This window comes from Schistocerca cancellata, chromosome 2 (assembly GCF_023864275.1).
Source record: "Schistocerca cancellata isolate TAMUIC-IGC-003103 chromosome 2, iqSchCanc2.1, whole genome shotgun sequence".
NCBI classification, from domain to species: Eukaryota; Metazoa; Arthropoda; class Insecta; order Orthoptera; family Acrididae; genus Schistocerca; species Schistocerca cancellata.
In genome coordinates this window covers 459,335,053-459,352,318 of record NC_064627.1, presented here as the reverse complement: position 1 = coordinate 459,352,318, position 17,266 = coordinate 459,335,053, and the positions used below count along the sequence as shown (strand labels likewise).

General features: G+C 41.4%; 1 protein-coding gene across 2 annotated transcripts in view; it reads left to right on the top strand.

Annotated features, from left to right (window-relative positions):
• The first annotated feature begins 1,662 nt into the window (after positions 1 to 1,662).
• Positions 1,663 to 17,266, top strand: part of LOC126161958 (erlin-1-like) — a 39,794-nt gene continuing 24,190 nt past the window's right edge. Inside the window, exons 1-2 of one of the 2 annotated variants that reach the window (XM_049918141.1) lie at positions 1,663 to 1,941; positions 3,690 to 3,810. In XM_049918141.1, coding sequence (XP_049774098.1) covers positions 3,703 to 3,810 — 108 coding nt within the window. In that variant the 5' untranslated portion in view covers positions 1,663 to 1,941; positions 3,690 to 3,702. Of the gene's footprint in view, positions 1,942 to 2,099; positions 2,275 to 3,689; positions 3,811 to 17,266 lie in introns of those variants that run through there. The other variant, XM_049918142.1, reaches the window with a different exon arrangement.

Genomic DNA, 17,266 nt, shown 5'->3' with positions numbered 1-17,266 from the left:
TTAACAGCTCCGTACAGCGCTGCCACCTGTCGGAAGTCAATGAAACTATACGAGACGAAGCGGGAATGTTTGAAAATATTCCACAAGAAATTTCCGGTTTTTTTAAACCAAAATTGGCCGAGAAAAAAAATGTGTTGCATTACTTATTGAACTGCCCTCGTAGAATGGAGTAAGGGCCGATGCCATTTAAAAATTGCAACTGAGCAGCCATATTCTTGCCCACCTGACGGAAGTTTTAACAGCGACGTAATTTCGTTTGTGGTTCCTAAATTTGTATGGCGGCCACAGTCCTTCTCCAGGAGAGTCATGTGAAATTGTTATGCAGCATGTCAGGAGTGATGCTGAGAATAGCTTCTTTTACGAAGATTTAATCACTGCACAATACTCGATTTTTTTCCATTTTCGACATCACGTGTACGGAACTGCTTCAAAGACACTCTACAGTCAACTGCTGCCTGGAATGTCTTACAATTTTACGAGGCGTCTATGCTGTCGGCACTGTACGATTGACGGGTGACAACACATCCGTTGCTGGTGTACGACTGGCGTAAATTAGCAATGGGGGAAGTTCTGGTCGGAAAACCCACGCTTCTTGGTCGCACTTCCAAAAGGATCGGTAAAACCACGGTCGATGTAGCCATCCTGGCGAGAATGATCCGCAGAGGCAGCAGTAGGCATATGTATCTACATTTGTCACTTAATATAGGTTCTTGAAACTTTGCAAGTAGGCTTTCCTGAAATAGATTGCTTCTGGCCTCAAGCCTTAGACAATTCAAGTTTTTAACACTTCCGCGAGTCAGACAAACATTCGACCGTCCATACAGCTTTTCGTCGTATAAGTCCTACAATATATGAGTACCGTATGACAAGCTCGAGTTTCATCGTATGAGGTCAATATCCTACAATATATTGGTATGACAAGCTTAAGCAACATCATAGAATAGGTTCCACGGGTGTTTTGTAAGCTATCTCCTTTATAGGCTGCTATAGAGATACGACCAGAATGTTAAGTAACATCTCGCAATACTAATTAATACTTCAGATAACTATTGACTCGAATTACCGCTTAGTTTTCTGCGGCTTTTTCTTACCGGTACTCTTCCTTCAAGATAAGACGCTTCAGTCAGTATGTCAGATGAAAGTCCTCTGATGCATTTGTTTCTGAAATGTGCTGGAGAAATTTGTTACTTACAGAATCAAACACCATTTGAAAGTAAGGTACATCGTAACTCTTTGGGGCGGATCATGTCACCAATATTCACGTAGTCATTGGCGTATTTGCACTGTTCCTTCTTAAAAGTTCAGTAGCTGATTTTCCAGTAGTTGTTACCCGTTCAGCTAATATGTGGGATCGAGAGAACAGCTGTTTGTCGATCTGTTTCAGGATCAATATACACCAAAAAACTGTAGAGCTTAGGTAGAAATTTTGTGGCGCAGCGAGTCATGATAATCACTTAATCCTTCTTGAACGATTGTTTCCACACATAAATGCACTTAAAATAGTATTTGCCGAATGTTATACCGTGCCCTAAAGCCGCGTTTCCGCAGGCATTAAAAATTAATGAGCAACAACTTTGGCACCCATAACAGTATACACTATGGTGTACTACTCACATTACCATCTGTGCTGTAATGTTATCAGAAGTGGGGGGGAGTACACCGTGGGAGTGGCAGGTGAACATCTTTGGGTGGGGGTATTATAGACACAGGTACTTACAAGTGCAGTGCCGGTTCAATTAAGTTATCTGTAATTACAATCGATTGGTTAATCGGCCTTCAGCGCTGTTTTTGCTGCCAGCCACAAGAATGCTGGCAGGTTGGAGGTCGTGCACAAATCGTAATTCCAAAATAAAATCAAGTACCTGATAAATTCGTATGTGTGTGACACCAGCCAAAAACCTGCTTCAGTGCCATACCTGCTGTGACTAATCTTTTTTACTGGTAAGTACATGTAAACATTAAGTAATTACAATATTCCTGTATAAGAAAGATTCTGTGGTGAGTGACACAGCAAAGAATTGCTGCTACTGCAGTCGTCACTGGTTGAAAATTAAACTCAAGTAACTCGTAATCAGTTGATTCAGTAAGCCAGTGGAGTGCAGATATGCTGGTAGTAAAATGAAAATAGCTTTGGAAGTGTTAAATGAAACCGATGTGTAATCAGTTCCATTCTAAGGCCGAAGATTTGTACATCATCAGGATTGTGTTGTGCAAGAACCGTTTCACAACCTAAATAAAGTCAGGTTGAGTTAATGACCATCAGCTATATACATGGTAAACATATTGTGCTTTTAGTATTCACAGTTGTGCCAGCATTCGTATCAGAAGCAGCTAGTAAAGTTTTTTGGAAGATCACAATGCTCCTTATTTAACGTGTGTACAACTGTATGAATTTAATTTGTGTGAATCTGAAAAGCAATTCGTATACACATAGTATAGTTTCCGTCATAACCGTCTGACACGGCACTTTGTTTGTATAGCCCGTTAAACAACAGATGTTTTTACAAATCGTCTATTTATACCATGATGTATCCAGTAACACTAATAAAGGGACCAACAATTGGAAAAAAATTTATAGACATCTGTATCCATCAGCTTATCGTAAAGGAATGTAATTTCTACTTCACATTTTGGTATGACATGTGCCTCTTTCATATTTTTATAGATCTACATAGCTACAGTGAAATATGATACAATATATATATGGGTGTAAGTTTTCTAGGGACTTAGAGAATGCATTTTGGCAGAGTGATTTGTGAAGATCTACAAAGAGTATTATCTGTTAATTGAATAGCTACCAGTACTTGACCATTACCAGGACACACACACACACACACACACACACACAGAGAGAGAGAGAGAGAGAGAGAGAGAGAGAGAGAGAGAGAGGGGGGGGGGGGGAGGGGGAGCGAGGTGGGGGGGATTTAGTTTTGCTCGCAGTGAAACAAAAAATAATTTCAAAAAATTTAAAATATCATAATTAATGGAATGTCACCAATTTACGGAGCTTTATTTCATTGACTAGGTTGCTTAACTTATTTGGAATGTATAGTTAGAGTTGTTTTGGAATTTGGAATATTTTGTATTGTTTTAATATGGGCAAGTAATTTGTTGCAAAGCATTATTCCTGCTTGCAGTGGTCATTTTTGCACTTTTTTCTCTCTTTCTCCATGTATCTAGTGTTGTTTGTGTGCTCATCCTGATTTATGTTAAATTAAACAGATGTCTTCCCTCATTAATTTATGTGGTCTCTGACATATTTAAACAATCTTAACGATGATTCCATCTGGCCACAGTACACATTTTTTTTTATAAATTGCTGTTTTATGCATCCTGTTAGAATTTTGACACAGTAACACACAATATTCAATTTATTATGTGTATAGTTCACATGTTCGATCCATTTTAGGTTACCTGGTATCCACAGTTCAAGGTATTTAATGACATTAGAAGTTTCTACTGTCTTGTACATGTGATAACAGCTCAGTTCTTTGTTATAAAATGTGCAAAACCTCTCAACCCTTACTTGGTGAATGAAGGAGTGTGCTATAAAAACCTTACTTATTTCCATTTGTATTAAAATTAATTGTATTTGTTAAATTTCGAGTTCTAATATTACTAGATTCTCGAGTGAAATTTTCTGTAATACCTCTGTTATACTACTTTATATTTTTCGTATTTGTTTCTAGAACATATGAAGACATGGCAGAAACTGTAGGATTTGTTGCTGGGCTTGTGATCCTGCTTATAATTATTGTGAACTTCTCCCTGCATAAGCTGGAAGAAGGTCATGTTGGTGTTTACTATAGGGTGAGTCTGTCTTTTATTACTGTGAAACCTGTGCACTGTATTTACTAAACTTGGAAGCTACTTACAACTTGTTTCCACAGCATTTACTTTCATCCTAGCTTCCACTTGATGTAGATTCATTGTCATCATGGCAAATAAAGTATCCAATTCTAGTATATTTTTAGTACATTCAGGGTTGGCTTGAACATTTTTCCATATAAGCATTTTATCTTTTGACACCTTCTCCCCACTTTCCCCCTCATACACTTTCACACATGTCAGTTTTCATTCCAATAGTGATAAATCATGTACTTTTTGCATGTAGGTGGCCCTGATGCCTCTCAGCTTGGTGGCCCAAAATATTGCCACTAATTGTGATACATACTGTAAAACAGTTGTATAATTGTGCCACCTCTGGCACTCCTCAGTGTATGCCGCTTCCAGTAGCGAGTTATGTCACTTGGGCCTTAAACTGGCCCTGTACACAATGACTCATGGTTAAATGTGAGCAGTTGTGGCAATTATAATTTATTTTACAAATATCTTGTACATGTCTTCCAAATGAGTGCCGCCATTATGAAACAATCAACACAAGTTTCATACATGTAAATAAAAGTGCTATACAATACAGATAAAAGAATGGTTGAAAGAAAGTTTAGTCCTCAGTTTGTAACTTCTCTTGAGTGTCTGGAAGATGAATGGGAATGAGTGCTGACGAGTGATATCAAATGATATAGAAAATTGTTGATTCTTCCACTGTCAAAGGTCAGGAAAGAACAGCAACTTATAAAATGGTGTAAGTGACCTGTTTGTACCTTTCTTATTTTTTCAGATTTCCCTTTCATTTGTTTTTTATACATTGACATGTGTTCTTTCCAGCAATCAAGCTCTGTTGTATTTTATTTCCTCATTCTGTAGGTTGGCAATGTACCTGGAAAATCTAAAAAGTCTCGAGAAAATTTAGTTTACTGAAGAAGTTGGGGAAAGCTTTGAGAAATGTGAAAGACTAAAGAAATAGGAGTTGGACTTATTCATTGAAAGAATTTGCTGAGTCATTTTGTTACAAATCACTCTTTATAGTCTGCTTTGGAAACTGTCGGTGTGGAGTTGCATAAGGAAATTTGCAAAAATCTGTTCCATTATTGTATTATTTGCTGTTTGATCACAACCACCTCGAGCACACTGGCAGACACGAGAATCTTCTTTATTGTAGATGGGTTTTCAGGCATCCCTGTTTGCCACTGCATGTTTGATGATGGAGTGTAACATACACACAAGAATATGTCGCATAAGTGTGCATTTGCCAGTTGCTCAAATCAGATTTTAAGAAAGTATATAAATACTGATCCATATTTGAATACGCACGCGTTACAGGTCAGTGTTGAATATTGAAGCTTCAGTTCTTTTCTACTAATTTCAGTGTAAAGTAGTGCTTCGCTGACTTTCTCACAGTATCATGCTTGAAGTTGCTGTCAAAATGGATTAATAATTCCTGTGACAAAAGTTCAAAGGTTGTTCCTATGATGATTTCTCATGTACTTGAGGTTATTGCACTATCGCATGGAACAGTGATGGATAATGGTAATGATGGAATTTTTAAGAGTAACAATAGCTGATAAGTTACAGATTTGCTGATGAAACTGTTAGTAAACTGATGTTTACAGGAGAATTAGGAGCAGCCACTAAGTTACTTTGATAAACATACGTAACGTGGGAATGTTTGTCATTGTGGCTGCATGTTTCCGAATGCGTATGTATAGTTTCCAGCTCTTTCCTCTGCTGTGAAAAACTGTGGGTCTGCTTTTCTCTTTGCTTCCTTTAGTATTGCAACAAGAAGCAAATTCATGTCATATTCAGTGCTGGTTTGGTATTGCTATGAACCATGCATTTATTTTGAAATTTTTAAAATTGATAGAGAATGCCGGTGCCTGATAAGCTAATGCAGATTGTATATCTAGTGTGGTATTTTCAAAAATAAATAAGATATTTTAAATTTATCCAGAGTAACTTTGTTGTTAAAGTATTACCATTAAACATTATTTTTCAAACAAGAGTAGTGGTTAGCTTTGTACATACAGTGTGGTTGTAATTAAATTTTTGCTGCCTGAGACAAATGCATGATCGTACAACAGTAAAACTTTATGGAAACATTTATAAGAACATGTGTAAGAGACATAATGAATAAACCATTGAAGAAAATGCACATTAATTTCTTCATAAGAAGGTAACACGTGTTAGTTGTGTTCCAAATGGTTTGAAACTCAGCACCCGGACTTCAGTTTTCTAGAGCAGTGCAACACATACTCTGAGAAAAAATCAGAAGACTTCTGAACCAAGTACAAAACATTTTCACCTGATTAAAAATAATCAGCCACGTGGGCATTCTCAGACAGTTTGGAAGTCTGTTTCCATTCTCACTTTCTGGCTACAACTACTTCAGCTGCCCTCCCTTGTCTGCTCCCCTTCTCACCAAGGGAACTGTAGCTAGTGAAAACGTATTGCAACAGTTTTATCTTTAATGTGGTTTGTGAAGCACATTCTGAGTGACAAGCCTGGCCACTGGCTACTTGTGAGGTGTTGAGTTGCCAAGTTTCTCTGCCTTCAGTTAATGCTTTGTCATTGAGTGACCACATAATGACTGTTTCAGAGTAAACATTAGTGCAAGTGCTTTAATAAAATTAACAACATGGACATAATTTCATGTAAGCTGAAACAAGGTGCATCACTTTATTAAGAGAAACCAGATTTGAAAACTGACTGGGAAGAAATTTGGTTGTGTATTTGGTGACAAGGAGAAAATAAGATACAGTGGCCTGTTTTGCATGTAAACAAATGTATTCTTACACTGGAAACAAATCTCCAACTTCAGATTCACTAAAATTTGAGAGAATCTGGACAGAAGTGTATAATTACTTTTTAAATACTAAATAAAGACGTAAAATTTCCTGATTTACCTCCGAATTTGAAGATAACTGCTGCGGAAAAAGCTCATCAATCTTATCAGCAAGGACACATTGACTTTCGAAGTTGCCTGTGGAAACGGATTTCTCAATATGGCACAGTTCCTTTTTGGTGTGAGGGCCGTTGTGGTGTGTTGAGTGCCAAGGAATTGCTACCACAACCAACCGCCATTTGAAGAAATTTAAAGGAAACCAACCACTGACCATATGTGTAAAGCAGTTTCTATGGAGGTGGGGAATGTTTTCAGTCAATCTATGGAGTGATTCATAGCATAAAATAAACTACATGGGATTGACTGCACATTACATTACATTAACTGAATAAGGAAACCTTGAGGTTAGTGATGTGCACCAGAAAAAATTGAGTGTGATATTTAAAAAAATCTGGAGAAAACATTAAACATGAACTAATAAAGATATTACAGTTGTTTGGTTTACTCAGCATTGTGCCAAATGTCATGTTTGTTGCCAACAGAAACCCAACCTTTGTAGCAACACTTCATCAATATGGCACACACTTGCTCAGCGCACATCCTCAATACTCCGCTAGAGCATGCGACTGGAGCAATTATCAGCGATGATAAGAATGATGTACAATGATTAATAAATTGTTGTCAAGTTGTCACAACTTTTTAAAAAATCGGGTGTTCAGAACAACCCGCAGAAGTTGTTGAATGGAGATTTGGACACGTGATGGAACAGCAAACTAGACATGTAGGAGTCAGTTAACTTGTGTGGTTCAGAGTTCTCGTAATTTTGTTTGAGAAAAATCACGACAATTTAATTGACACCATTGACAAAAAAATGTTGGAAGATGTAACAAGTTTGCCGACACCATTTAAAAATGCCTCCTGTGATCTCGAAGCCTCCAAAGCACCAACACTGTACCTATGTGTATTGTGGATGGTGAAACTGCTCAAAAAGTGAGGGAGAAATTCCGTTTATAACATCTTTGAAGACTGCAGCAAAATCATGTTTAAGCATAACTTCTGAAGTAATGATGCACAAACTTTCAATGTTCTTGAATCCTAAGTGTGGGTGTTTAAAATTTCTTGGCAGTGACAAGGAAGATGAGGTTATGAAAGAAGCTAGGAATTATGTTGCAAGGAAGTGTCCACAGTCCTGCAAAGAAGCAGAAACCTGTTGGACTTTTCAGTGAATTTGAGGATTCATCAGAAGATGAATCTGCAAGAGACGTCACCGTTGCCCCAATGTTATTCTGAAGTATATCAGCAGTATACACCCAAGCTGCAGAAGGAGGCCATCTGAAAGCCTGGTGGCACGGATGTGAAAGCATATATCCACATCTTTCCAAACTTTCTCTGTAGGGACATCAGCTGGTTAAGTAATTGTCAGTAGCAATGAAATTCTCAATAGTCGTGTAACTAAGGTGTTTCATTTTATTTTGACAACTACCAGTTTCAGCATTGTGCTATGCCATCTTCAGGCCCAATGTGCATCTCTCAAAATAAACGATAATGCCATACAGTGCTTTGTATCCGTGAATTTCGTGAACTCAAACCATTTTGCAAGTGCTTCATTCGAAGACTTGGTAAGAGTTGCTATCAAGTCTTTGAATGAAGCACTTGTGAAACAGTTTGAATTCACAAAATCCAGGGAAATCTTCAGGCCCCATATGCGTCTCTCAAAATAAACTATAAAGCCATACAGTGCTTCCCAGCGTGCCCTATTGCAGGACGAGTAATGCAGAATTGATGCAAGTCTTTGAAGCCACAGATGATTGACTGTATTATCTTCCTGAGTAGCTTCTGCTATTCTACTGTCCTTCTTTGCGTTATCACAATGATTGTTAAATTTTTCATTTCTTACCTGTTTCTTACAGTGTTTGGAAGAGCATTAGATGGAAGAAATGTTTAATCTAAAATTTGAGTTTTACTTGTGGTTTTTATTTTAAAGACCTCCCTCAATATACTTTTAGTATTTTTACTACTCCCAACAAGAACATTTAACTTCAAATTTAGACATGTGAAGTATTATGAAACTAAATAATGGTTATATTTTAAGTGCCTACAGAAACTTTTTAACATGCTTGACAGCAGTATTATTCTAGAACAGGGTGCTCCAGCTCGTACAGAATTGTTACTCTATGAACAGTTAAATGGCCATTGTTGCCTGCTGTGAACAGTTAAATGTCCTGGCATGTGGAGCCTTGTGATATGTTGGCTGTGTCATATAAGATCGCCAACCACTTGTAGCATCCCCCACCACATGTTCTCAAAGTCATAGCAGTGAGTGCCATGCTCCTGCTCCAAGTCGGGACTCTGTTAGAAAGCCTGTTCTGGATTATACAACAGGTCATGTAATTTAATAAGCCAAATGCTGTAACCTGCCAGAAGACATCATCAGTGAAAAACAGTACCTTGTTACTAACAAAACATGTATTTTACAGGAGAGATGAAAAACTATATAGAAATCCTTATACATTTCATATGGACATGAAATTTGTTTTGTTACACTACAATGATATTCCTGATCATAACAAAAAGTGAAATAAAGAAAATACTCAGCTTAATTATGGCAGATACACAAAATTGTCTTAGTATTTGTGGAACAGGAATGTTATTCACGCAGTATTTATCAGTCTCCTGTGCAACTTACCACTTTTATGTTGTTTTTGGTGCTGAAACAACAGTAACATCATCATTATGGAAAGACTTCATTAAAAGACTTAATGCAAAAACCTTCAAATATACACACAGTTCACATAAGTATGATGATGTTTGTAGATTTCTTCAAGAAAAAACTGCCGAACAAAGAACTACACTGCACTGTCCCTCCTGAAACAGTAGCAACCAAGTTCGTCATTTGTAAGGAATGTTGTCATAATAGCAATGGAAATCCTTAGAACCAATGGCTCTAAATTGTTGTAAATGATCCCATATGACTTTCCTGATTTTCAGTCTTTCTTTGTGTAGTTTCAGGAAGCAAACTTTTCCAGAAATTTCTCTCAGATGTCTCTAGCCACCCCTCATTGAAGTGCCCTTGCAGTCAATAATACCTTTTGGACAATACTGTATCACCCTCAGGTCCATAACTGTAGGCTCATTCTTTGCAGCTCTTCCGGGTGTAATTGAACAAACTTTTTTTTGCATAGCTAGTGAAAAAGGAGTAATTTAGGTAATGGACTTCGTAAAGTCATGGCTTTCTTCTCACCTCTTTAGATATCAAGGCATATTGGGTAGGAAGAGAAGCTTCATGTCCTTTGAGCTTGCATTGGAGCCACATTCCGTCTGAGTGTGACCTTTCTCCAAAAACTTTTATGTAATCAATACTCTTGAATCAATTGCTGATCTTAAAAGAGCTTTTGATAATATCTCATTTCTGTTCTGATTTGTGCAGCCGTCAGAATACAAAATGACTGGGACAAGATTTTCCTTAATTGTTTTGGAAAGCATGTCCACGATAGATTAGGCAAAACTTGATGCTACCAATTCACCTTGTGTTTCATCGAACCAGTAACAAACTGCATCATGACTTTCTAAATTACACATCATAAAGTTATGGAAAGCCAATTTTGTTGTATAATAAATTGCACTTGCCTGTGAAAGTGGTGCTACTCTAATGACTTGTTAGTCCATGGTGTAGATTATGCAGAGCTTTTGCTGGGAATCTTACTTAACTAAGATCTTTCTGCAACCTTGCTGCTCTTTCCACTGTATGTACTGTTTTCAAATGTCTTCACTCAAGTTTCTAAGCCTGATAATTACAACACAAATTGCACTGGTCTGTCTTGGGGGAGAATAAGCTAAGTTCCTGCACTAATGTGATGCCAGTTTTGGAAGGCAGTCCAGAAATTCTTTTACAAAGTTTTTCTTATCTTTCTTCTTTGTTTGTTTTATTTGGGAATGTGGGCTCATCCCATGTGTGGCATTATCCAGCCAGTATCTCACTGTCCATTCTTTAATGCCAAGAGTATTGAGAAACATTTTCGTGCATACAAGATGTTTTCCCTTATAATTTCTCAGATAGTAAACCATTGTGCCTTTTCTCCAGGATTCACCAACCCCTACCTTGGCAGTAGGGGTCAAATCTTCTTCCTTTGCTCCCAAAGCACCTACTTCACGAGCAATGTCCCCCTAACCCAGGGGACATTAGTCCCCTTCCCCCAGTTGGAGAAGCAGCAGCCTCCTCCAGCTTCTTGTGTGGAAGGGGTCCCTTGGAATCCTCTCTTCCAAGGTCTCCACTAATGCCACAGCAGGTACTTGCCAGTGGCTAAAGGAGCCAAGCGCTGCTGGGTGAAGAGCTTCAGTCTTCCTCCATGCCTGAAGCTACTTCGGAGAAACCCTTCCAGCAAGACCCTAAAGAGAAGCAAGAGGGCAAGCAATCCAAGAAGAAGACTGCTAAGAAACAGGACCCTCCAGTAGACCTAACACTGCCACTCCCTACCAGTTCTGCCAAGAAGAAGACTGCTAAGACATAGGACCCTCCGGTAGCCCCAACACTGCCACTCCCTACCAATTCTGTGTCTCAGGATGAGGTGGAGATCTTAGCTTCCCCTGAGGACCTGGCTCTCACTGATGCCACTCTGCAGTAGAAATGGAAACAAATACTGTCGGTGGCAGCAGGTGACTGAGGCATAACCTGCCTCTTTGCGCACGTCATACCTTCCCAGCCTCACGATAACATCGTCCTCCAGTGGAATTTCTGCAGTTTTTTCCACCACCTGGCTGAGCTGCGGCAACTGTTAAGCTTCAAACCTGCTTTCTACATTGCCTTCCAGGAAATCTGGTTCCCGGCAATGCGGACCCCCTGCCCTCCGTGGCTATAGGGGATATTACAAGAACTGTAGAGAATATAATAAGGAGTCAGGTAGAGTTTGCGTCTATGTCCTGAACTCGTCATGTAGTGAACCTGTGCCCCTTCAAACTCCTTTTGAAGCTGTGGCTGTCAGGATAAGGACAATACAGGAAATAAGTCTGCAATGTATATCTTCCTGCAGATGGCACAGTACCCCTGAATGTATTGGCTGCACTGATTCAACTCCCTAAGCCTTTCCTATTTTTGGGAGATTTTAACACCCATAACCCCTTGTGGGGAGGCACCATGCTTACTGGCCAAGGTAGAGAAGTCGAAATTTTACTGTCTCAGTTCGATCTCTACCTCTTAAATACTAAGGCCCCCACACATTTCAGTGTGGCTCATGGTACTTACTTGACCATTGATATATCAGTTTTCAGCCCAGGACTTAACCCATCTGTCCAGTGGAGAGCCCACAATGACTTGTGCAGTAGTGACATTTCCCCACCTTCCTGTCACTCCCCTGGCATCATGCTCATGGACGCCTAAACAGATGGACTTTAAAGCAGACTGGGAAGCTTTCATCTCTGTTGTCACTGTTGAATGTCCCCCACATGGTAACATCGATGTGGTGGTTGAGCAAGTCACCAGGACGATTGTTTCTGTGACGGAAAATGCGATCCCTTGTTCCTTAGGGTGCCCCCGGTGAAAGACAATACCTTGGTGGTTGCCTGAAATTGCTCTGGCGAAAGATAGTAGCTTAGTGGTTGCAAGAAATTGCTGAGGCCATTAAAGAGTGTAGGCAGGCTTTACAGCGACACAAGTGGCACCCTTCCCTGGAGCATATAATAGCCTTTAAACAGATCCATTCCCACGTTCACGAGCTTATAAAAAGACGGAAACAGGAGTATTGGGAGAGGTATGTGTTGACCATTGGGTGCCATACGTCCCCTTCCCAAGTCTGGACGAAGACGAGACGTGTTTTTGGGTGACAGACGGACAGGTGTCCCTGGCATTAACATCAATGGCGTGTTATCTACCGACGCCAACGCAATTGCCAAGCACTTTGCTGAGCTCTATGCTTGAGCCTCTGCATCAGAGAATTACTCCCCAGCCTTTCGCACCCTCAGACAGTGGAAAGTCCTCACATTCACTGAATGTCACAGTGAACCCTATAATGCTCCGTTATAGAGTGGGAGCTCCTCAGCGCCCTTGCACATTGCCCCAACACAGCCTCTAGGCCAGATCAGATCCACAGTTAGATGATGAAACATCTCTCATTGGACTACAAGTGACATCTCGTCATCTTCAACCAGGTCTGGTACGATGGCATCTTTCCATTGCAATGGTGGGAGAGCACCATCATTCCAGTGCTCAAACCTGGTAAAAACCCGCTTGATGTGGATAGCTATTGGCCCATCAGCATCACCAACATTCTTTGTAAGCTGTGAGAATGTATGGTAAGTCAGCAGATGTGTTGGCTCCTGGAGTCATGGGGCCTACTGTCTCCATGTCAGGGCAGCTTCCGTCAGGGTCGCTCTACCACTGATAATCCTGTGTCCCTCAATTCTGCCATCCGAACAGCATTTTCCAGGTGCCAATGCCTGGTTGCCGTCTTTTTTTATTTACACAACCTGGCGACATCATATCCTTGCCACTTTATATGAGTGGTCTTTCTGGGGTCTGCTCTAGATTTTTATTCATAATTTCCTGTCACTCCGTACTTTCTGTGTCCAAGTTGGTGCTTCCCATAGTTCCCCCGTATCCAGGAGACTGGAGTCCTGCAGGGCTCCATATTTAGTCTCTCTCTTATTTTTAGTGGGTATTAATGGTCTAGCAGCAGCTGATGGTCGTCAGTCTCACCTTCTCTGTATGCGGACGACTTCTGCATTCCGTACCGTTCCTTCAGTACTGGTGTTGCTGAGCAGCGCCTATAGGGAGCCATCCACAAGGCGCAGTCATGGGCTATAGTCCACGGGTTCCAGTTTTCAGCTGCATGTGTCGTGCACTTCTGTCGGTGTTCTAACATTCATCTGGAACCAAAACTTTACCTTAATGATGATCCACTCACGTTAGTGGAGACGTATCGATTGTTAGAACTGGTTTTCAATGCTCGATTGCTTTGGTTTCCTCATCTGTGTCAGCATAAGTGGAAGTACTGGCAGCACCTCAGTGCCCTCCGCTGTGTGAGCAACACCAACTGCGATGCAAATCGCTCTACACTGCTGCAGCTCTACAGAGCCCTTGTCAAATCCCGCCTTGACTATGGGAGTCTGGCTTATGGTTCGGCGGTACCCTCAGCATTACGTTTACTCAATCCAGTGCACTACTATGGAGTTAGAGTAGCGACAGAGCTTTTAGGACAAGTCTGGTGAGCAGCATACTGGTGGAGGCTGGAGACCCTCTATTGCAGATCAGACATGCAAAACTGCTCTCCAGCTACATTGCACACATTCATAGCTCTCCTGAGCATCCAGATTACTGTCTCCTTTTCCCAACCATGGCGGTTCATCTCCCACATTGGCGGCCCAGGTCAGGGCTTAAAATTGCGGTTTGCATCCAATCCCTTCTGTCTGAACTGGAGTCTTCCCTTTACCACCTCTACTCAAGATCCATTCACATACACCTTCATGGTGTAAACCTAGGCCGAAGCTCTGTCTGGACCTTCCGCATGGCCCTAAGGACTCAGTTAATCCCACAGCTCTCCTTTGTCACTTCCTCTCTATTCTTGACATGTCCCAGGACTCTGAAGTGGTTTACACCGATGGCTGATGGTCACGTTGGTTTCGTCTATGTTCATAGAGGACATATTGAACAGCACTCCTGGCCAGATGGCTGCAGTGTTTTCACTGCAGAGCTGGTGGCCATATTTCGTGCTCGTAAGCACATCCGTTCATGCCCTGGCGAATCGTTCCTTTTCTGTACTGACTCCTTAAGCAGCCTACAGGCTATCGACCAGTGATACCCTCGCCATCCTTTGGTAGCGACCATCCAGGAGTCTATGCCCTGGAATGATCCAGTTGTTCAGTGGTGTTTCTCTGGACTCCAGGTCACATCGCAATCCCAGGAAATGAACTTGCCGACAGGCTGTCCAGATAGGCTGCATGGAAACCGCTTCTGGAGATCGGCATCCCCGTAACTGACCTGCATTCATTATTATGCCACAAGGTTCTTCGTCTTTGGGAGATGGAATGGCATAACTTTGGTATGCACGACAAACTGCATGCCATTAAGGACAGTATGAATGTGTGGAAGTCCTCCATGAGGGCCTCTCGCAGGGATTCTACGGTTCCCTGCCGGCTCCGCATTAGCCCTGCTTGGGTGACCCACAGCTATCTCCTGCACCGTGAAGACCCACCTCAGTGTCTGTGTGGTGCCCGGTTGACAGTGGCCCTATTCTGTTGCGCTGTCCTACTTCGGCTGCCCTGCAATGAAATATTTAGTTACTAGACTCTTTACCATTAATTTTAGCTGACGATGCCTCATCAGCTGCTTTAGTCTTATGTTTTATGTGTGAGAGTTGGTTTTATCATTCTATCTAAGTTTTAGCACATGTCATTTGTCCCTCTGTGTCCTCCACCCGAGTGCTTTTATTCTGGAGGTTTTAATGTGTTGCAGAGCGACTGGCTTATCCTTTTTATTCTCGTGATCTGCCAGCCATTTGCTCTCTTGTTTTAATTTCTTCTGCCTGTCTCTTGCGTCGCTCTTTGGTTTTCCTGCCCCATTTTGTTCATTGTAGTGTTTGTTGCCCTTCTGCCGTTCTTGTCGTTTTTCCTGTCTCCCAGTTTTGTGCTGTGAGTGTCGTTTTTTTTTTTATTCTTTCTCTTGTGGAATTCAATGACCTAGCAGTTCGGACCCTTCCCTTGCCCCCCCCCCCCCCCCCCCCCTCTTTAAACCGACCAACCAACCATGACTAGGTAGAATACCATACGAACATTATCCTTACCTTCGCAGAACATTCCATTCCTCGCACTTCATCATTACCTGTCTCTTCATCATTACCACACCATGTCGCAGACCCTTGATGGACTGAGGCATATCATGACACGTGGAGACGTGCTCTCCGCATTTTTAACTGTCATTCTATGATGTCGAACTGTATTCATTATAAACAGTTGCATGCATAGTGTTGTCGTGTTCTTCAGGATAGCAAAAAAGCTAGCTGGATTTCATTCACTAGTTCTTTTAACAGTTCCACTCCCTCTTCTGTCGTGTGGGCCAACCTCCGATGGCTCTCTGGGACCAAGATCCATTCCCCAATTTCCGGCCTGACCGTAGCAGATGATGTCACGGTCGGCTCTGTTGCTATCTCCAACACCTTGGGCCGCTATTTTGCAGAGATTTAGAGCCCCACCCACTATCACCCTGCCTTTCTCGATTGGAAACAAGTGGAAGAGGCTTGGGTGCTACCCTTAATCTTCTCAGAATAGTAAGTGCTGCAATGCCACTTTTACTATGAGGGAACTAAACCGTGCTCTCACTTCATCCCAATCCTCAGCTCCAAGGAAGAACAATGTTCACATGCAGATGTTGCAGCACCTTTCTCTTGTGGGCAAGCTCTTTCTCCTTCACATATACAATTGCATCTTGGCAGAGGGCACATTTCCCATACGTTGGTGTGAAGCCAAGGTCATACCCATACCTAAGCCGGGTAAGGACAAACACCTTCCTTCTAGGTACCGCCCCATTTCTCTCTTGAGCTGTGTTTGCAAGGTGATGGAATGTGATTTTCATGCCTGGCTGGCATGGTGGCTCGAGTCTTGCAATTTACTAACCACCGCACAATGTGAATTTGAGCACGCTGTTATGCAGTTGGCCATCTCTTCATTTTGTCAACCCATCTCATGAATTGTTTTCTGCGGAAATACCAGACTGTGGCTGTGTTTTTTTTATTTGGAGAAAGCCTGACACCTGCTGGAGGACTGGTGTCCTCCGTACTCTCTACTACATGTGGGACTTTCATGGCAACCTGCCCTGTTTCCTCCAGGAATTTTTAAAAGACCGAGTTTTCATGGTCTATGTTGGTTCTGCCTTGTCAGATATCTTTATTCAGGAAAACGGTGTGCCTCATGGTTCCATCCTGAGTGTTGTCCTCCTTGCTATTGCCATTAACTCTATTATGGCCCGGTTCAGTGACATGGGTTGTTCTAATCAGAATTGACAGCAGACCAACACCGACAACGATAGTTCAGGTATACATGCCGACGTCGCAAGCTGAAGATGAACAGATAGAGAAAGTGTATAAGGATATTGAAAGGGTAATGCAGTATGTAAAGGAGGACGAAAATCTAATAGTCGTGGGCAACTGGAATGCAGTTGTAGGGGAAGGAGTAGAAGAAAAGGTTACAGGAGAATATGGGCTTGGGACAAGGAATGAAAGAGGAGAAAGACTAATTGAGTTCTGTAACAAGTTTCAGCTAGTAATAGCGAATACCCTCTTCAAGAATCACAAGAGGTGGTGGTATACTTGGAAAAGGTCGCGAGATATGGGAAGATTTAATTACATTACATCATGGTCAGACAGAGATTCCGAAATCAGATACTGGATTGTAAGGCGTACCCAGGAGCAGATATAGACTCAGATCACAATATGGTAGTGATGAAGAGTAGGCTGAAGTTCAAGACATTAGTCAGGAAGAATCAATACGCAAAGAAGTGGGATACAGAAGTACTAAGGAATGACGAGATACGTTTGAAGTTCTCTAACGCTATAGATACAGCAGTAGGGAATAGCGCAGCAGTAGGCAGTACAGTTGAAG